Below are 22,093 nucleotides of genomic sequence, written 5' to 3'. Positions count from 1 at the left end.
ACAACACAGACCACATCTGAGTTCAGCATTTCAGCTTTAATCCTTCCACAGGTTTCAATTCTCCCCAGTCTCTTCAGACGGAGACAAGTTCCTGTATTTAAGTTAAGATTTTCTTTTTAGGAGATTTGAAATTAGGTATAAAAGCTAAATCATCTTTACCTGCAGCATTACATAATTTGACAAATTTATGTCTATACTGATTAGAAAATTATTTATCTTCTTAATAAAATTTCCACGAAAAAATTGCAAAGGAAAACAATTTTCTGTGTCCACCTTTACTGCTTTTATGATGTGTCAGTGAAGACCTAAATTTTAGCCCCAGAATGCATCTTTATGCTCGACTTCTACATCAGAAGCTGAAGAAGTCAAACCGATTTTTCTGTCTGAAGACACGCTTTGGCCACAGTAGTATTTTCTCCAGGCACGGCTCAACACCTGGACAATACCTATTTATGGCTCAACTGGAGTATTTACAGCAGTAACATCCTATGAAATAATAGCATTATATATCTAAAATATTACCAGATAAATATCATTCGTTTTTAACGCAGTACCACATAATGCTTCCACTTTCCTGAATTAGCTAGAATGCCACTCGAGTTAATGTTTAAACTAGTTTTAATCACTTCCTTTGATACATTTTAAAGTCAATATCAGTCAATGCAAACATTCAAAAAGAGAGAGCAGATGGATGCAGCAGCTCATAAAGTGGGTGGTAAACTCCCGCTCGGAGCAGAACAAAAGACCCACCTTTTCATAATTAAGGGGCTGATTAATGCACCACGCTCCTTGCAGCACAACGCACCTGTAATTACGAACAGAGCCAGGTACTGCGATGTGTTTGGTCTCTGAATAATTGGGCATCAAACTACGGAGCAGCAGATGGGAGTACACTTCTGTTGACATATGCCACGATAAAAGAGCCTGTGCTAACCTGGCTTAAAAGGTAACAGAACGTAGGAAGTACAAAGAACTGCTACAAACAAGTGCGTTAACTCCTGTCCTCGCTCCATCAATCCCATCTGTTAAATACCGCTGTAACAACTGCCCTGCTTCGTCAGCTCCCGGCCACTTCACCGAATGGAAATTTTAGAAAACGAGGATAAAGAAATGTCACCATGCAAGCCCCGCTTCAACACATTAATACCTGTGAGCTCACTGCGCGGCGTAAGGATGGCAATTTTAACGTGCCGGTCAGCTGCATGGCTCCATTTGCTGTTTATGAGAAGAGCTACTACTAAAAAAATATTTTTCACAGTAAATAGGCAAAAATCTTCAAAAGTTCATTTTGAAAAGCTAATGAAATAAATCTCCATTTCTCTTTCTTTTTTTTTTTTTTTATGTAAATACTGAACTTCTCACGGCATAGGTCATACGCTGCAATGATGTAACAGATTCAGAACCTTACCGAGCTGGTGCTCAGCCCAGCTTCCCATCAGCTTCCAGTGCTTTCTCATCTCAAGCACTTCAGTAGAAATCTGTGACAGTTTTAGCGACTTCGTTTCAATTAAAGCAGGACAGAATATGTCCTGAACACCTTGTACCTTCCTTGAGCTTACTCCAGACAGAACAGATTAGAAAGATACCACACCCCAGGAAGGCATTTACTGGTAAAATTTGACAAATTTTCTTCTATTTCCCAATTAGCACACTTTACTGTGCAACACAGCTAACAAGAAAAGTGTGATTTCACGCAGTAATTCAGTAGCATTGCAAGCTTATCTAAAGATTCGGGCTTATGAGAAAGCGACCAAGTGAGAACATATGTCCTATCAGTGATATTGCAAAAATCAGGTAATTCAAACACAGGCAAGTTGTTTCCTTCCCTTCGAAGCACAGTTCTATAAATGTAAACTGTGTTCAGCAGCGTACAGCCTAGTAAATGAATCACTTTAATTGAATGCTATGTACACAGTAACTGGAAAAACACAAGCAATAAGAAAAACATATGGTGATGGCAATAGAAATTGGTTTACTCATTCTGTACAGCGTTGTTTCTTTACTTCTTTCATAATTGACCTTTAGAACGATAAATGTGTAAAATAATTTTGGTTTATTATGGCTCCAAACCTTTCAGCAATTACACAAAATGAAAATTTAAAAGGAAGCATTCATTCTGGAAGCATTTCCATTGTTTACATAATTGCACAGCTATAATTTAGTGTTCATGTTGTTAAAGAAAAGTGAAAAAAAGGACCATTATGGACTATTTCAATTCAAAATGATGCTCTGTAGTGTTAAAAAAGAGGAGGAGGGAAGAGAAGGGAGCAATCACATGCATGTCCTTCTCAAATGGATTAACCCTATAAAAGGCATAGTATTTCAGTATAGGGTAATCTAGTAATCCAAACAACACCGTCACAAACATCCTGCGAGTAAGTGAAAAAAGAAAATGATGCAAGTTCACCAAAAGGTCAATTTCAGAAATATTCTTCACCTAATTTTTGTGCAAGGTTTTGTAGATTACAGGTGTAACAAAATAGCCTGCCATCTGCCTGCCTCACGTTTCCAGCTGTCCCTCAACAGGAACAACATGGATTTTCCTTTTAAAGTTCACTCTGTTCTTCCCTGAGACACACCTCATTAGAGGCTGACATTTACAGCGCAGGGAAGATTATTCATTTAAACAGGACTTAAGTGGTAAATCCTTCATTTTCCTTTATTCTGAAGAAACAAACAATTCAATTTACTTATTCCAAGTAACATTACATTTTAGGTGTTAACTTGTCAAAAATTAAGTTCCAATAAAAAGTGACGAAGAAATGTGACACACTCCAAAAGCACACTGCTTGTCAAAAAGTCTAGCTGAATCTGACCACCAAAAAACTTACATCTTGCTACTGGATGCAACAGAAAGAGAGATTAAAAGCCAGGAACAGCACTGAACCTAGGAAACAGACAACGGATTACTGCGTAAATCACCTGCTGGTAATTGTTCCTCTCCCTCTGAACTGCATTAGAAAGCTCTTTTAAAGTCACATTTATAAAACAAAAGCAGCCAGCGGCACAGAGGCGAACCACTTAGGGCAAGGTGAATTAGGGAGGGGAAGGTGAGGAGATGTCTGTTAGAAGAAAGCATGGCTCCTAACATTGGCATTACCTGCGTCTGCCCTTCCTCTGCTCCATCCCTGCAGCTGTTTTGCTCCAATACCACCAGTGTACTCTACCGGCGGTGAGCAGAGGGGTACATGCTGGATCTCAGCAAGCACAGAAAGGAAGGGAGATTACAAGAGGGTGAAGATTACGATATCTACCAGAAGAAAGTCACGGCAAACTAAAATATGTGAAGCTAAGTCTTATGACATAGAGGCTATACTATGATTTATCTTTTTTAACTGCAGTCTGGAGAGAAATCTAAAACTGTTAAGGTTTCTGAGATGCTGTATAACCAGGGGTCCTCACGTGAAACATTACCAGGCAGAAATCGAGACAAGAAGCATTTACTGCACTGTGTACACAAGCAAAGCTGCTTGTTCCTTGTGCCTTTGGAGGCCGATGCCATGCAGACAGGGCATGTTCCCGTGCACAGAACCCAGCTCCGCAGTCACCAGGCTGATCAGCATTCCTCGTTACAGAGCAGCAGCTTCACAGAAACACAGGAAAGCTTACGAGTACATGCCTTTTTTTTTCTTTAAATTGCAAATCAGTGTTAATATAAACAGGTAATTCTTCTCCAGTAGCAACTCCAGTATAAAATGTTTCATATTCTAAACCAGCAATCATGCACGAAGCCTGCTTCTTGCCAGACACAGCGCTTCTCCATAAGCTCACTATGGAATGATGGAGCTTCCCTTCTATAATTAGTAACAGCATACGTAAAACAAATTAAGAGGCTTATAGACAAGCATAAAGTACATTAAAACTACCATTACTGATAAAAGTATTCTCCCTTTTACTACTGAATGGAATCGAGCTAAAACCACGGCCGTTAACTTCTCCATTGCCAGCTGTGCTGCGTGCCCAGGGCTCAGGCTGTTCCACAGGTTGAAAACCCACTGCCTGTGTGCTGAAATTTAATCACCAAGGACATCTGTCAACCTATCTGGATCGGGGATTTTTCTTCCATATTCAAGGTTAGTTCTGCACTTAATATCACTGAACAAACAAGCCACATCTCTGAAGTATGCATTTTTTATTATGTTCCTTAATATTTCTTTACGAAGCAGTCTGTTCCAAAGACATGCTGGCCAGCCAATTAAACTGTAAATGTATTAAACTTCATCGTTAAAGCTCCCTCCAAAAGCCCGCGATGTAACTATCCTGTCAGCTCACTTTTCTGACAACAATCTCTACCACTGCTGGCCAAAAACATGGTGACACACGTCGTCAACAGCTTACAGCAAGCACGTTAACTGATGCCAAAGCCCTGGTAGCAGGGTGAGGCTCCTCCCAAAAATGACACAGAAAAGCTGGCAAGACGTTGCAAAATTTCCCCCTCTTGTACAGCGTAAGCACCAGGTGAGCACCCAACTTTCACTGCAGCTCTTCTCAAACTGAGGGTGTACATTTAGACAGAAAGAAGTCAACATCACAAAAATGCACAGAAGTTACAGGGAAAAAAACAGACTAGAAGGATTGTAATTACCAAAAGCATTAGCAATTCGCTAATTAGAATTATCTCAGTGCTTATTTTTCTGAGAAAGGGGCTCAGTACCATGAGTAGAATTTTGGAATAGTGTTTCAGCATTTCTTTTTCCAGAAAGAGAAAAGAAAGTTATAAAGCAAGGAGGAGCTTATAAACTTTTTCGAGTTCATGAAGCCAAAATTACTGCTCCAGTAAGCAATCAGCAGCAATAATAAAATGCATTTATTTCCTGCAAGCAAGCATTTGTACAATTTGTGCACTGCAATATTAGGTATTTTAAAAAAGTGTACACATCATCCAACTCAAAAGACATTAATGGTTACCACTGCTGGAGCTAGGGGCTTCTCTATCATTAATCTCACCCAGCAGAGTCACAGTTACACCTGCCTGAAATGCAGCCCATCCTCCTTCGGAACTTTCTAAAATTCCCCTCCCAGGAATATTTCACAATTCTCTGCAACCTACAATGGGAACTGAGAGAACTGTAAGTGCGACCAGCATGGCTTTCCTGAAGCTGTGGACCAAATGATACAGTAAAGAAATGGCTGTTGCTGGGAAAGACCTAGGCGTTCCTTTTCCCACTGCTGCCTGACTGAGGAGGTACCACAAGAAACACCACACGTAAGTCTGTCTTGCAGAGGTGCAATGCCCTATAAAGCCCCTGAAGGCATTTCAAGGCTGACAGACCTCAGTGATTTAAAGGGTAAAAGGGCTGAATTTAATAAAAACAGTCCTGAGGCCATTTCCTGCATCCCATCTGAGCAATGCCTGATACATCATCTTCTCAGGATTTTCAGTCAAGCTCTGAATGCAAGTAGAAACACTGCCTTCACCACCTTGCGAACACAGCATGTAAAAAACAAAACATCACTCTAATCCTCTTTGCCAGGAAGGGAAGGTGCAAAACTCCAGTTATCCTCATGAAAAACAACGGTAAAATTGGAGACCACTGACTTAAGAGGTACAGGAGAACCAGCATCACACAGTCACTTGTCCCCTGAACCTAGGGCACGCGGCACGCTGGAAGCGGTTGCCAGCACCAGGCTGTAACTTGCTTCTCCCACCTGAAAAGGTGATGCAATTGCTGCGGAGAATTGTTCACTTCTTCCTGCAGAGGTGGTGTTGTTAGACACTTAGACATGTCCAAATGAGATGCGGCTCAGTTACATCACTATCTCCTTTCTCACCAGCTGAGCTAATTGCTAAATCTAGAACTCAGAGTGCCATGGGAGCTTTTTATAAAATATACCCTCACTTTGTTCTTTCAAATACTCCACAAGACACATTTGCGAAGAAAGGTTACACGTGCCATTAATAACGATGTATTAATTACTGAGTGCATTCAAACATGTATTATTTTGCTTTCTACCAACACCAAAATCAAAACAATAAAGCAGTAATTTTGTATATTCATGTTGTTAAGAGATGTGAAAAAGAACTGAGGAATGTAGGATAAAAGGAATGAAAACAGTCCATAGAGTAGAGCAGAAGGGTTGTACTCCCCCCAGTCTAGGAGCAGCCTCCTTTTCTCAGCCAGATAGCTGTATGTATCTGGACACGTGTCTATTGAAATAAATACAGGCGCATTTCTGTTCAACTATTGTCTACTCAGTAAGCCCAATTAGTGCCTTTGGCAAGTTATTTATCTTCACGATTAATTGCACAACAGCACTTTCCTCATGTAATGCAAGATTCGTAGACTTTTTTAAAAAAAAAAGAAATATATTTAAAAATAAACATTTTTGATGCTAACCAAAATACTGACAATCATATTCAGGTTACAAAGGTTTCTGACTGTAACTTTACCAAGTTATGTAGCCACATATAAAGTTCATCTAAAACAATATAATGAGATTTCTTGAAGTTGTTCTACGTTTCTGCTGCTTTTCCCAATGCATTTTAAATTGTACTAGTCACATATACAGAACAAAAATTTCCCCATGAGAAAATCCCCTTCTCCCTTCTCCTGTTAATGTTCCATAAAACCGAACAGTTATGCTCGTGCTTAGCAAATAAAACAATCTCACAAAGCAGATTGATCTTTCTTTCCACTACAAGATCTTTGATTTCCAGCAGTTTCACACAAACCAGATCAGATTTCCCTCACACCTGAGAATGTTCATCTTTCAACAGCAAGGTAAGAGGCTGGTGAAATGCTTTGCCTGTGTCATTGATCTACCTGTGGAAGAAAGACTGTCTGTTCAATCACAATGGTACCAGACAGCATCTGGCATAAACAACACACTGATCCCACCAAAATAATTGAAAATGCACATCCATGACCCATCTTAATAATACTAGATTTACTGTGCTTCCTTACAATGCACTCCTGCATTAGTATTTATTGCATATTACCTTCAGCATGCACAATATTGAGCTAGTCTAAACACCCATCAAGCAATGTGATGCTAATAAAACAGTAAATATGGAAATAGGTATAAAGAACATGCTTCACATCAATACATTGTAAGAGAATTCAAGCTTCAAAGCACCGAGAGTGAACAGCTGCCACGAACCAACTTCATAGCTAAGGAAAGCAAAACTGGAAGGACAGTAACACAAGAGAAATCTTGTGGTCAAGTGTGCCACCAAGAGGCAAACGAAGCAGAGAGAGCCAAGCATAAGCATGCAAATATCTGGAAAACCCTGGAATTATTTCTGTGTGGAGCGTGCCTTCACCAGATAGGCTTCATTTCCTGATCTTAACTTCCAGACCACGAATTTGCACAAGGGCTGAAATCCGACATTCAACAAAGTAACAGGCTTAAAATCAGTGGAACTGTTACTAACACCAAAACACATTAAACAGGATGAGAAAGCAGCTCATCAAGAACCAAAACCACAATTTAAAAATTGCCCGGTTTCTACTTAGGAAACTGTTTTCCAGGATTTTTCTCCAGTATCACAAATACAAGTAACACACAGGGACAATCAACTGAAACCAGCAATAGGAGTCAAATGACCCAAGCAGTTCCCTTTCTAAAAAGAGCATACTGTGAGTCTGTGTAAAGAAAAATTCAGCTTATCCCAACCGGATATCTTAGCCTTTGAAAGAGAGATGTTTTGGCATGCATCATTATATTACTGTTTTGCTTTCAGGAAGCAAAGAATATCAAAGAATATTGTGTCAGTAAAACTTTTCCCTTTTCCCTGCAGAAGCATCTGGGAATAGCAGGTGTAGAGTTTGCAAAGAATGCATGGCAGATGGTTTCTTTTGCTTTTGCAAAACAGAGACACATGAAGTTTCCAAGTGCAGGGTTGCACAGGCCAGTGCAGAGAGGGACTGAGATGGCCATGGTGAGGCACTCAGGTTCACTATCCAAGCAGCAGAAAGCAGCTAACTGCAGACTCACAAGCTTTAAAACAACACATCAGGAACATAGCACTAGCTAAGCAATAGGACAGGCTTTCCCAGCGATTGCAAGAGTAACAAAGATTGGTAACAACTAACAACAAAATCTGTGCACGTCTGTTCCCTCTGGATTGATAAGGCGCCAGAAATGACCCCCCAGAGCAGCAAATAACCAACGCAGGCTCTACAAAAAGGTCTGTGTGCCCTCTGCTGGCATCTGCAGTGCAGTTCTCACCACTGTATTCACCAGAGTATTTCTTTTAAGCATGAAAACTTGCTGTGACAGCTATAACACAGATATGTTTCTAGGTAGCCTCTATTTTGCTTTGAGTATTTCTTACAGTACTTGTGAGTATTTAGCTACTTCTGAGGTCCAGTAATCCTCTTACATCCTGACAGATTAAGTCTTTTCATCATCTCCCACTGAATACATTATTGATTAGGCCAAACCATGGCATACAGACCTACAAATGACATTTATCTACAGACGCAGAATGTTTCAACAGCAGCTCTTTGCTAGTATAATAAGATAAAACTGGAGAATAAGGAGGAAGTTCAGACTATGTACTGAGTGGAATGGAATATGCTACACAAGGATAACTTCACACAGCAATCCACTGCAGAGAATTGCTTCCTTTCTGTTTTTTCAAGTATGAAAATACAGACATTTCCATCAGCACACAGTAACTTACAGACCTTTTTCCACAAGTAAAGCTTTTACCTGGTCTTCACTTGTTAAGCCAAGGTGCATCACAAAATAAAAATGAACTAGGAAATCAGAATTCGGCAGAACATCTTGACGTCTCGTCATCATAGCGCAGATCAGCCTGTATGCCTGAAGTTTGCCTTCTTTATACTCATTTGGGAGGGTGGTTGCCTGAAAAGAGTAGAAGACTTGTATTAATACTTTTTTTCTACTAGTCCACTAATGCAAAACGTATTTTCAGCAGATTTTCCATAAACCAAATCTACTGTATTTATTAAAATAGACTTGAGTTCAAATACACTTGTCTCAGCCAGCAGTGACTGCAAAGCTTAACAATGCAACTGAGCATTTAAAAATTTATTATCAATAAAGAAAAAAAATACTGATGTGAAATGTTTTAGGAATAACTTACCTTGAACAACCATGATGCAAATATTCTGAGAGGAGGAATTAAGACAGGAGGAGAGGGAGTAGACTGATTATCCACGCTTATAGCAAGGTTATCCCTTATCTGGTGTTTTTAAAAGAAGAGAGTTAAATAAAAACAACAGTTCACTTTAACAATCTTATTTATGTCGTATTATTACTTTCTGTTTTATTTTATTTTACTTTAAAGCACTATACCCTGCACTAAACAGAGAGTTCCTACTTAAACTGACACTACCAGGAAAACATGTTCTGTAGTGCTATACAGCCTCAGTGTTTTAGGTTGTACCATTAGCTTTAACACTACAAATAATGTTTGCAGTACTTTATCCTATACCCCTATTTTCTTTGCGATTGTTTGACAAAGCCATTTAAATTAATTAATCTCAATTCTCGTTATTAAACAGGAATATTTTCTACAGGGGATAGTTACCGGAAATCAACAAAAATTTGAAAAAATTTATGACAGAATTCTCCAAATATCACGCTTACGCTGCAGATGTTAACCCTGTATCAAATGTAAGCATAATTCTAAAAAAAAATCACTATCAATAGACGGAAGTATTAGATACAATACCTTTGCAAGTTTATACCACAGCTCATAGAGATACCCAAAAACTTTTGCATGAATTTTAGGCGACTGTATATTGTTCACATCTCCAAGAATTCCCAGGATCCTCCTCCACAACACAGAAGCAGAATCGGGATGCCAACCGATGAGGCTTCCACTGGCAATTATACTGCAGTCATCAGCAAGGAATTCACTGCTGTCTGTAAATTTTAAAAGGTTCAATTTCACTTCTGATGGGATCTCCCTGAGTACAAGCAGTTAGCTAACATAATGACTTGGAAATTACAAGCAAACATCAGAAAAAATGTAAAACATTAGGCTGGATAATAAAAAATAACCACTACTGAAAGAGTGTCGTAGCATTATTATTTTTTTAATAGATAAGTTATTCTCATCTAGAAACTTTGTGTTCAGTGAAAGCTTCCAATTCAACAGTTTATATATTGGGGTTTTAAATAGGTAACAAGAAGATTACGGCGTTTGAGACAACCTTCACATTATATACTATCTATGTATACACACAGTACAGGATATCTCTATTTCCTATGTAAAATATCTAGGTAATCAACAAATGGGATTCATTTTTCCTGTGTTATTGACTGGAGTAGGGAAAAGAGTTTCCTTTCACAATGAAGCAGTCTCTCAGCAAAACTCTTACAGGCCAGGGACACAAGGAAAAGACACATCAACTTGTACCCAGAAAAGATGAAATGCAAAGATCTGTATTTAAGTATCAGCAGGGACATTACAGGAGAGAGATCGGAAAGTTACGGTCTCAAGAAACAGAACATACATAATTGCCATAAAAAATTTAGGACTCCAGCACATTATTTCTAAAGAATCTGTCAAAGAAAGTTCAAGACAGAGGTAGCAAAAGGTTGAAATCTTAATGTGATGTCTGGAAAGTTTATTAAGCAAAAAAGACCGGAGCTATGTATTTATTTATAAAACAACACTTCTTTGGTCTTCCTGGTCAAGCACATGCACAAAGTAGAGGGGAAAAAAACCCACAGCAAAGTAAAATAGTGAAGGCATATTCCCAGCCCCACAAGTCTCAGGTACAGGAAGCCTGTCTTGGTGATGATGGACCTGCATGAGATGTGGCCTCCAAGTACCATGCATTAGAGAAGAACATAATGACCACCTTCCCAGACTAAACCAAGAAGGCTGTTAAGACCAATTATCCTTTATGCAAATGTTCCATCTACGAAGTACTCTCTCCACCAAATCACATCCCTCTTCTGCATTACTGAAGGAAACATATTGTTCAAAGAAAAAACTGGCAAGGAAACACAAGCTAAAGGGCTTACCATATAGAGATGGCACAACTATAAATCAGTTTGGTATCACAGACTGCCCTTGCTCAAGGTTTTGTAGCAAGGAGGCAAATGCAGTTAAATGTACTTTGTGCATGTCTCAAACTCATGTACTCCAAAAGATTTACTCGATCAATAACTGGCTTTTACAGGTAGTATTTCCATTGCTAAGAGTCTTGTTTTGTTGTTGTTTTTTTTTTTTTTTAGGATCACACAGTATAAGATGACCTGAAAATGCAACTGTACAATGGAGCTAAAAATGATGCATTCTAAGTGATGAAGAACATGCTGAGGCACTATCATTTTATACAGGAGCAGTTCCTGAGGTAGCAGCATATGAACTGAGAAGGAGTGCAGGCATTTCTCAAGTCGGGCATGAAAACGGAATATGTCTACCCAGTAAATGAAATATTCCACACTGAAGCACAAATGTTAACGACAAAAGCTGTTAAATTATCTTCAGAGCAGGGACAGCTATGCAGCAGCCTGCCTGCAGGCACAATCACAGCTATGGTCCTGCATGGCACCTTTGATTGCTCAGCACCCAATGTTTTGAGGAAAGGTGCAGGAAAGCCCTACACAGGCAGAGATAACTTGTGTCCTTCTATGTTCCTAAAATCAAAGCCATTTTAGCAGTCACATTTATTTATTTTTATTTTTATTAGATTTTTGTGATTTTTTTTTCCTTTTTGTTTCCTTCGTTTTGCTTCTGTCAGCATTATGAATTCCTAAAGAGTTAGAACAGATGTTATTTTATAAGCATACTAGAAAGATTCTCAACAGGGAAATTCATGCACCTATGCTGTTTGGGTGACGACAGCACAGTATTTTTAGCCTAATACCATACAGGGTTCTACAGAAAAACAAAGTTTTATTTTAGAAAGCCTCCAAGTCCTGAGACTAAATATATCTTTATTCTGTTGAAGAAGAAAATTAAGCTGAAACATCCAAATTAATGCAAGTAACCATATGACACAACAAAACCCTAAAGGCTTGGCTTCTGACATATTTTTACTGCTACAGCTGACATTGTTCACAAGTGCCTCCACCAGCCATGGGCTCCGAGACACTTTCTGCACTTCTCCACGTAACTACCATGCAGCAAACAGAAGCAGCTCTGACAGATCAGCCACTGAAGGGAACAGTGCAAAGATGTTCTCTTACCGTGCAGGTGGATGGGGCTGTACTCACCATAGTGAATACTTAGGTTTTCTAACCTGACAAACAGAAAACAGCTCTGAGCTGCACACTGGCCTGTACGCAGGTCACCCAGCATTGAGTGGACACATGGGCAAACAACTTTGGCAAGAACCAGAAATGCTGGGCAATCATACGAGGGCTGCTTGAAAGTAATCCCTCTTATTTTATTCTGTTGGCCCATGACATCAGAGGTGGATGTTGGTTGTCTTCTCCATGGAAATAAACAGGAGGCATTACTTTTGGAGTAACCTACACACATTTGTTACCCCACTCCTCTTTTTAACCTCTGAAGTTATTTCATTTAACTCATTCTCCTTGTACACACAAAGGAGCAACTTCTTGCATCACAGGAAAGTAAGTGCTGAGTTTATCACACGCAATAATCCTTGCTGGGTACTGCACCACATGCTACCTTCTGTACAATTGCAATCTGAACCATGGAACTGGGTGTGCTAGTTCATTAAATTAGCAGCAATTCAAAGAAAAAGTGATCACAAAAATATACCCTTGAAACTATACAGCTCATCAGTAAAAATGGCTGAAAATAGTTTCATATGTTACAGTATTGAGTTATTGACATAACACCCCTAACTTGCTTCTTACATATTAGATGGGAAGATATCTCGAAAAGAATCAAAATATTTCAGTAAAGAACTGCAATTCTTGTAGATGTCAAAGATATCAGAATTAAAATGAAAAAGTAAAGGAGTTTTACTTGCAAACAAACTCTTCTGAGAACGCCACTTACAACATCCTACTGGCATACAGGCAAAGCATGCTGAAGTATAAATAAGGAGGGTAACAGTTTAAGATACTGTGAATTAACCAGTTATTTTCTATCAGTCAAAATAAACAGTAAGGAACCTACTGCGCATTCTCAAACTATTCTGCTATGAAATAAAATCTATTAACTTAACAGAAATTAAATGAAATCCTTTCGCTTGAATGCTAGTGCAGACTAAGGGAGCACAAGTGATCACACCTCAGCTGATTACTTTTACACAGTAAGAAACGATCATTTTTAACTACGAGATCACTTCCTGGATTACAGTTTATTTGCACCCATGTGAGGTTCAGTCTGACTATCTGAATTCTTTAAACTGTCCACTTAAATCTCGTTTTTGACAGAACATTCTGAACAAAGCTTGACAAGATGCCTAAAAATGGGGATTTTTTAACATGCAAAATGAACTCCTTTTTGAGCTAAAAATCTAAAACATAATTTCTGGACTAGAATACCTGTTAAATTTGCATTATCTGAAGGACTAAGCTGAAGCCAGCGAGGTGCATCGGGATCCACACAAACATCTGTTGATGCATTAACTTCGTGGTCTTCTTCAGAGGCTTGCCAGGGGATGAGTGCAATCTCTACTTCATTGTTATACCCAATGGACGTGTCACTGCTAACACTTTCACCTAAAGCAAGCAGAGGATGAATAAAGATCACAGATCCTACTTTTAAAGATTGCATTAGCATAACATGACCTAACAAGACAAAATGATCACACTGATTTCAATTGCTACGCTTAAAAAAAATACCATGTTTCTTGGAACTCACTTTTTTCTCTCTCTCTGTGGTTTCCATGTGCTTGCTGTAAGTCTGCTTTCAAATCTAAGTCAGCTGTACTACTGCTCCTTCGTACTAGGATCTACAGAGGAAAAAAAGCATTAATCTCTGTTTATTAACTACATTTTTGAGAACTACAACATATTCTTGCAGACTTGAGATACACAAATGCACACACAGGGAAAGTTACTACAAATTAACTGCAACTCAGTGAAGATACTTAAATGAACATATGACAGTGGAACAGGGAGCCAGGTTAATTTTTAATTCCCCGCAACTACAGAGCCTCCATCCCTCTCTCTCCCATCACCTTCACCACACCTTGTTACTCCTGAAGTGATTAATGAAAGCACTTCCCAGAAAAAGCCTTTTCTCTAGAGCAAAGCATAACGGTACTGTAAGTCCAGGCATATGGAAGAACAAACGACCGGAGATGAGATTCCTCTTGCAGTTCTCCATGCTGTATTGCATTATACATCCACAAAGATGAAGTCATTTATTATTTCTACTGTTTTTTTTTTTTTCTGAAGTTGCATTAAAAATTTACAAAGCTTGCCTGTCCAAATGTTAACTTACGCAAACAATCCACAGTAAATAGCTGGTGCTACAAATTCTGCTGAAGGAAAGTATTTTCCCCAGCACTTCAAACCATCAAACATTTATTCCAGTGTAGTGTAGCTCTATAAAAACCATTAATTATTTAAAAAGAAAAAGAAAGTGATGGACTTGTTTATCATTAATATAGAAAAGCACAGAAGTCTTTTGCAAGAATAGTACATTGCAAATCACATTAAATTGCATTGGCAACTTACAGTACCAGAAGTTACAGAATGATCGTAGTGAACAGTATAAGGAACAGCTAAAGCTTCATTCCTGATGCCATACTAGAAATGCAACTAACCAACATTCACATTTTCAGTTGCTAGTTTCTAAATAGGAAAAGCCATCTGATTTTCAATAAAACATTTTATTTATTAATAGAACATTTACTTTACATAATTTACAGGATCTCATCAATAATCACTTTCCATTTTGCCTTACATGCTCAGCTTCACGTTCCTTCTTAATACATTCCTTATTTTCCTGGACTGATTTGGAGTCTGAAGCAGTCAAATTATGGGAACTCCCAGCCTTTTTGCCTGGAAATTTTAGAAGGGAAACAGCAAGTATAAAAATTTTGTGGACAAAATTACATAGCAAATTACAAGAAAATATCAGTTATATTTACATATACACTTCTTATGTTTACAGCAGAGCGAGGTAATATAAATTGCAACGTTTTCACAGATTAATTATTAAGATAGAACACACAATGCTTTGACAAATCTTTCATAAGCATTACATAGTTACACAATTGAAACAGAAGTGTTCATTCAAAAACATGAAATATAAGCACATGCTTGAAAAATTTAAACAGTGACACTGAAAATGCACACATTTAATAAAGCCCTGATTTATTAAAACTTGTGTGCTGCGTTTTTGGTCTATAACTTCTTAAAAACATCTTTTTCAAGAAGATACTAAAAACAGATTTACTAGGAAAATGGGATGAAAAACATTTTACAACCAGGGCTGGAAACCAAAGAAGGTAACAGTGGCACCAGTGAGGCTCAAGAATTCTCTGCACTTCTTCAGGAGTGTAGTGTTACTATACTTCATCAAAATTACCTTGAAAAAAATCAGATGGAAATTGATCTGCAATATCTGAAGTGCTGCTACTTCGAGTGAGCTGCTGCTCTTGGTCTACAAATAGGCCTGTAGCTTCTGTTCCTGCCAAAGTTTCCGACTGCTGAGATTCTTCAACTTCTGTTGATTTAATTAAAAAATATATATATATTTGTATGATCTCAGAATTATACACATGGTAACTCCTTAGCTATGAAAGCGAAGTGAGAAAGTGACCCACTCAAGTACTTCAAATTACAAGAGCTAGAATTTAACCCCTAGTCAGAGAAGTTAAAACTACACTTAGAAAAACAAAGTTTAGAGAGAGATGTATTAACAGATTAAATTGTGAAAGACCTAGAAAAAAATGGAGAAATAAGTTTGGGGTTTCAGTGTGCACAATGAAGGGCTGGAGGATGGGATGAGAACAAAACTGTATTTTCCAGTGCTACAGACCCCAAACTATACCCTGATTGTTCTGGAAACAGAAAGAGAGGCAGCAAAAAGGCTACAGAGTGCAGACAAGGTTACTGTGCTTACTGACTTCTCTTCCATTAAGATCAAAGGGGACAACAAAATAGGCAACGATTCGGAGAGACTAAAAAAAAAAAAGCACAGATTCTGGACCTGTTTGTGAAGACTAACTGAATCACACAGATTTTTTTTTTTTTTTTGCTGTAACTGAAAATGCAAAATAAAGAGAGGAGAGAGATGCATGAAAATTCACATGGGAAAATAAATTGACCTTCTAGGGAGCAACAGTAAAGTCTCGAGGTCAACTACCGACACCTTTTTAGACATGCATTTCTCTTAGCATTACGTGAAAAATGGCACTACCAATTGGGATCAGGTGTACTCTCATTCAGCATCAGTGCTTTCAGTTACAGTACTGGTTCATGCCACCCACCCTAACTGCTAACTCTTCTGTTGGAACACAGTCCAAAAAGCGGCCCACAAGTCCCACCAAGCTGACCCAGCAGAAGCACCATCAGACTGCTCAAGGTATTCAATCTATACATCCAATGCTACTTGCCTTCTCAAAATATTACAAGAAATGTTTCAGGAGCAACATGGCAACTAGGAGAAGCACCGCATTTCTGTTTTTTAAGTAAGGGCATGGGCTGAATTACCGACTCCTCCACATTTCCTTCTGCATAGTATTACACAATACACAAACTGAAACAACCTTTCCACCAGCTTTCTAATCTACTCCTTTCCTTTGCTCTGCTTCCTACTTCCTTGCTGGCCTGTATGCACTGACTTTGAGGCTATGCTTATGCAGAAATGAGCAAGAAGCACAGCCTGTCAGAACACAAGGTTGCACACCAACCTGCACTGACTGCAGAAGCAGCCTGCAGGAGGACAGCACGCTTCCTTGATTCAATCTACACTAACTGAGTTTAGATACTACTTAAATTACAATATACATTGTTTCTATTTCAGTAAACAGTCTCACAAATGCAAGCTGGCAAAACCCAAACATTCTGGTATTTACTCACTTCAAAGTACCACTGTCAACTTTAAAAGCCTTATGGAAAGCAACAAACACACCAAAGCTCATCTTTCAGGTCAATGCCCATATACACTAGCCTCAACGATTTCAACATTATGACCAAAAATAACAACACAGGATGAAAAACACTCAAGATATTTCATGGAATAGGAATCCCCAAAGAGCCATAATTTGCACCACATGCAAAACTTGTCCAGTTTTGGTTTTTGCATTCCTAACTCTTTGTACATTTGGTATACGTTGCTTGGAAACTTTTAGTAAATCAAATAACTGAAATGAAAAGATGGAGAAAATCATTTGCTTATTCAGTAATTACACTAATTTTTACTTTTATTACTAGGAAATATAAACCCAATAAAATTGCAATTCATGTTAATCGTTAATATTTAAATTAACAAAGCCAGCATTGCTTGCAGTGCTTTTGAGAGAAATCAAATACTATATGAGAGCTAAGAGGCACAGACAAACCTTTCATATTTGCTTCTAGAATCAACAACTACAGGAAAAATTCTTTAGAAAAAAAAAAAACCACATGTCTAAGCATCGATTTGTAACCGCAACACAGAGTGCATGGGCTTTTTCTTTTACATCAAGTACAAGCAGTTCAACCTGTTGCACTTCTTTTCTCACAGATTTTGCTTGTGCTGTCTCATGCATTTGTGCACACAACTAGTTTCTATGGCAGCTCCTCGAGAAAACCTTCCTGCCCTCTTTTTCTCTGATAAGGTCACTTATTTTGATAACGAATACAGTTCCACTGACGGAATAACAAAAATCATTAAAAGTGATGTTTTTAACCCTTTCCAACTCTGAAAAAGAACATGATATGCTTCCACTGAACTTGCTCAACTCCTGCTGGCCACCAGTATTACTTAACACCATGTTTTGAACAGATCCGGCGCGAAACATCTCATTCCACACTCCTAAAGAATAATTAACTGGACAGAAAGAGAGCAGACAGAAAAGCTTAAAAATATAAAGAACATTTATATAAAAGATGAATTTAAAGTACAGTACCTGACAGTCTCTGAGAGCAAGAAGTGTAAGAGATACCAGGTAAGAGAGAGCTCACAGTGTGAAGCAGAAGAGGTACACTTTTAGTAGCTGGCAAAGCCTCATAAAGATGAACACAGTTGCTGATAGACTGGCTTCGCTTAGCTTCCAGGAAAAAATAAAGCAACAATTATGTCAGAAAACAGCAAAATATTTGGATTTGGAATGACATGATACAACGAAAAACAAAGCTTTTGAAAGAATCTTACAATGTCGAGCTCGGAAATATTTCCTGCAAGCCATAAGTTAATAACGTACAATGTATCTCTGACACTGAAAATACAATGATCAGTTCATTTCTGAATCACAACAATTCCACAATGTGGAATCTTTTATTTTCTCAGCCTGTGATTACCATACACGGGCTTATTTGATTTACCCTCTTTTCTTCTCCTTGCAGTACCATTAGCAGCACGTGCAGCTCAAAAATCAAGAATGGAAAACTTACTCAGCTTACTTTCTGCTAGCAATGTTCCCAGCTGCTCCAAAAACTAGCTACCTCTTTCACTCACTCATCTTGGCTGAAAACAATACATTTCCATCTGAGAAGTGGGACAGTGTGCCCCAGTGGGACAGTGTGCCCCTCAGAAGTCAATCTAAAGATACAGCTACCACGGTTTCATTTTGTTTTTTTTTTTTTAAACTAGGGATCCTAGCTTGTTGATGAAACCCTGAGTGCACTTGTCTGACAAGACTGCTGACCCTGCTTTAAGCAGGTGCTTCATGGTCTGCAGTAGCTTACATCCTGAAGTATCCTGTAGACGCTGTTTTTGGCGTACATGCTTTCTCCATTTACAAACAGGATGACGAAACACGCAAGTTATGAGACGGGCTTTGGATTCTTAAGTCAATAGAGAAGGCAGGAGCACTCAAAATACTGTTGGACCTCTGCACTTTTGCAAAATGAGAAAATAATCTCAGAGACAGTAAAGCGTTAAGTTCTGTATCCAGTATTATTTTGCTGGCAGCTTCTCTCATCATTTGTAAGAGAGATGAGCAGCTCTCTTTCATGGGATCTGAAAGTGTCCCTTTTGTAACCTGTGCATTAAATACACTCTCAGCTCACAAGAAAATCACCTTCCAAGGTGGCTAATGCATTAGAGGCTGTCTATCATCATTAAGACAATTTTTAAAAAACATATTAATGATTAACATCCAGTTGTCATAAGCTTGAAGTCTCCTTTAGAAAAGAACATCAATTTTTCATCAACTGTACTAGAAATGCATCAGGCATTTGTTGTGCTGTTTCTCTTTTTGTTCACAACAATGTCAATGCTGCTACTTGGAAGAGAGAAGAAAGAAGGAAAAACAAAAAATATTCAAGCAGGGTGGTGAGCTGCTGCAGTAATACTCTGTTGTCAACTCATTTAACTCTCAGTGCAGGCAGAAGATGAAAATAAAGTTTTATGTGGAAGCAGGAGGCATTCTTGTGTTTGGTATGTTGACTTAGGTGGTTTTGTTTTTTCTGTTGTTTTTCAGTGAGAGAGGGGAAAAAAATAAGCCCCAGGGCAGGAGATGCGTTTCCCCAAACCTCCATTCTGCTAAATGAAGTCCTTCCCTGACTATTTCTGCTTCTGTAATTCCTTCAGGGACTGCTGCATTTCTTTCTGAAAGGTAACATTTCTGGAATTTTAGCAGACAAGTTTTGTTTTTCTAGTCAGTCTTACTCTTAGAAAATAGACAGATATCTTACGTGCTTGAAATTATTATTTGCTATATCTGCATGTGCAGATATAAGGGGTTTTTGTATCTGCTGATCTGGGAGTCATTGATCACCAGAAATCCTACAAAAGCCAGAATAACTCTAGTTTTATATCATCGTAAGACACAAAGTGAAACCAGAGTTTTATTATACCTGAAGTTCATCCTCCTGTCTGACAACCAATTTGCTGCCCACCAAATGAGCTTCTCTGTAGCCACAAAAGACGTACTAGCTCATCTTCATATTTTGCTGCTAAGAAACACAACTAATCTATTACAAATGAGGAAAGAAGCTGCTTAGAAAAACATCTCCTATTGAAAAACAGAGAAGACTTTCTATGGAGAGTTTTAATTCATAGCCCACTGAGTTGGAATACTGAGACTCACTACCGCAAAACAAGGAGAGATCAAATTCAGGCCTCTGATATGCTTGAAAAATTAGGCATCTCTTTCAACATATGGAGTTTCAGACATTCCCCCATCATTCCTAAACCCCATTCTCCCTTCTGTCTCCCATTATATTTTTTCTTCCCAGAATTAAACGTGAAAGAAACAAAGGAAAGAGATGCTATACATATATTGGTACATCACTAAAAAGAAGGTAAATAAACTGAATAAGAAAGGATGCTTATTAAATACCTGCTTTATCTTGTGATTACAGTAAAAAGCAAGCAGCAAGAAAATTCAGGAACTATGTATGACTGATACTAAAAAATGCTTTCTTATGAATTGATAAAAATAGGAATGAACTTCAACTTCTTTTCCTTTTTAACAAAAAAACCCTCATAACTTGCGCATGACTAACTTACAATGAAGCATAAAGCATTTAAGAGCATGCATACAGTATTTTCCAAAATACTTTGATCTTTCATTCATATTTGTAGTGCTGCAGACATCCAGATTCAGGTATGCGACATCTTTGTTTAGTTAAGTTATACTACTTCTGGAAGTAGTCACAACACAAAGGCAGATACAAAACTTGAGATCTAAATATCGAGTAATGACCCGACCTGTTGCTCTCTGACGAACAATATTTCTTGCCTTCTCAACTCCTGGGGCTCCAGAGGTGGTAGCACTTCTGAATCTCATGGGCTCCACAACTTCAGGGTGACTCTTCCAGCTTAATGAAAAAGATCTTCCCACTACAGCTGTCTTTTGAGGCTCTAAAACACCACCTTAGAGAAAACAAAAATTTTTTAGCATTTAGTATTGTATGCTCTGTCATTTATTCTTCTAAAGTTTGAATAAACTTACATGCAATTCAACATGGAAAAATATTCATCTTCAAATCAGCATAGTTGATGTAGTAATTGGGTTTTCATCACAGTAAAAATTCAACTATGTGCATCAATTGCAAAGCAGCATATAAATGTAGCTGAAATACTGTAATTCACAAAGTTTAATAAAATTACATGGAAAAGAATTTGACATTAATGACTATGCCACAATACAGCACAAGAAATCACGATTCATTCCGGCTGCACAGAAAAAATTCTTTTTTAGCACATACTAAAATCTGCTAAATAGCTACCATCTATTGACCCCAATTACCCTTCCTAGCACAACGAAGGATAAGAACATAAAAATCCAAAGCCCTTCATATTTGATTAATCAGGTTCTTACACGAGATTAAGAGGTATTTAATGTTAGATCTTTTAAAGTTTAAACTTAAATATTTAACTTGTTTGATACAAAAAGCACTGAAGCATGGGGACTAACCCTTTCCTCTCTGCTTTTTTTCTTTTTGTTCACTGAGCTTATCCAAGGGTAAGTTAGTCATTTCCACCCCATACACAGTTCGTGCTAGCACTGCTGTCAGAGAGTCCATGATGTTGGCCCACTCATTTATGAGCTCCTCCCAGTCAGTCAGGGAAGACAGAACGCTAAGCAGCTCATCCCACAACTCCCGAGAAATGTAGACACTCAGGTTTGCTCTGATCCAAGCCACAATGAGGGTCTAAGAGGAAATAAACAAGTGACAGGTCATACATCTTTGCTGAAATTAACACCATCTCACATATTAGCACAGATTATCAGTGACACACAGATGTATAGATACCCTTCATCACAAAACATTCCTAGAAATTGGTAGGTAGATATTTGTAAAAGATACTGAGCAAGGAAATTTAAAAATTCTGAAACAGATGCTTCAGATGGTCTTTATTTCTCCTGGTAAGCTAACATATTGTTCATAGTAATAGTAATAATAATAGAACAGAATGCAGAACTGATCATCGCTACACCTTTCAAATGATCACAGAGCTTGAGTTATGTCTGTAACATTCACGTCTGAGCACACCATGTACAAAAGGCTGTACACACATTTTCATCTTCTTAAGTGTGACTTAGTTTTGACTTGACAGATGAACTTACTTTTAGAAAACGCTGCATATCATAGAATCATAGAATCAGCGAGGTTGGAAAAGACCTGCAAGATC

General features: G+C 38.2%; 1 protein-coding gene across 4 annotated transcripts in view; it reads right to left on the bottom strand.

Moving 5' to 3' along the window:
* RALGAPA2 (Ral GTPase activating protein catalytic alpha subunit 2) overlaps positions 1-22,093 on the bottom strand; it is a 123,787-nt gene that overhangs the window by 61,375 nt on the left and 40,319 nt on the right. For all 4 annotated transcript variants that reach the window (XM_021392220.1, XM_021392221.1, XM_021392217.1 and 1 more), the window contains exons 15-23: positions 21,375-21,612; positions 20,666-20,830; positions 15,392-15,529; positions 14,765-14,862; positions 13,715-13,805; positions 13,396-13,572; positions 9,647-9,840; positions 9,056-9,154; positions 8,659-8,814 (exon numbers count right to left, since the gene is read on the bottom strand). In XM_021392220.1, the coding sequence (XP_021247895.1) occupies positions 8,659-8,814; positions 9,056-9,154; positions 9,647-9,840; positions 13,396-13,572; positions 13,715-13,805; positions 14,765-14,862; positions 15,392-15,529; positions 20,666-20,830; positions 21,375-21,612 (1,356 nt within the window). The remainder of the gene's footprint in view (positions 1-8,658; positions 8,815-9,055; positions 9,155-9,646; positions 9,841-13,395; positions 13,573-13,714; positions 13,806-14,764; positions 14,863-15,391; positions 15,530-20,665; positions 20,831-21,374; positions 21,613-22,093) is intronic.

Source organism: Numida meleagris, chromosome 3 (genome assembly GCF_002078875.1).
Source record: "Numida meleagris isolate 19003 breed g44 Domestic line chromosome 3, NumMel1.0, whole genome shotgun sequence".
Lineage (NCBI taxonomy): Eukaryota > Metazoa > Chordata > Aves > Galliformes > Numididae > Numida > Numida meleagris.
Note: the sequence above shows the minus strand (reverse complement) of the source record. Positions and strands in the feature narration are given on the sequence as shown.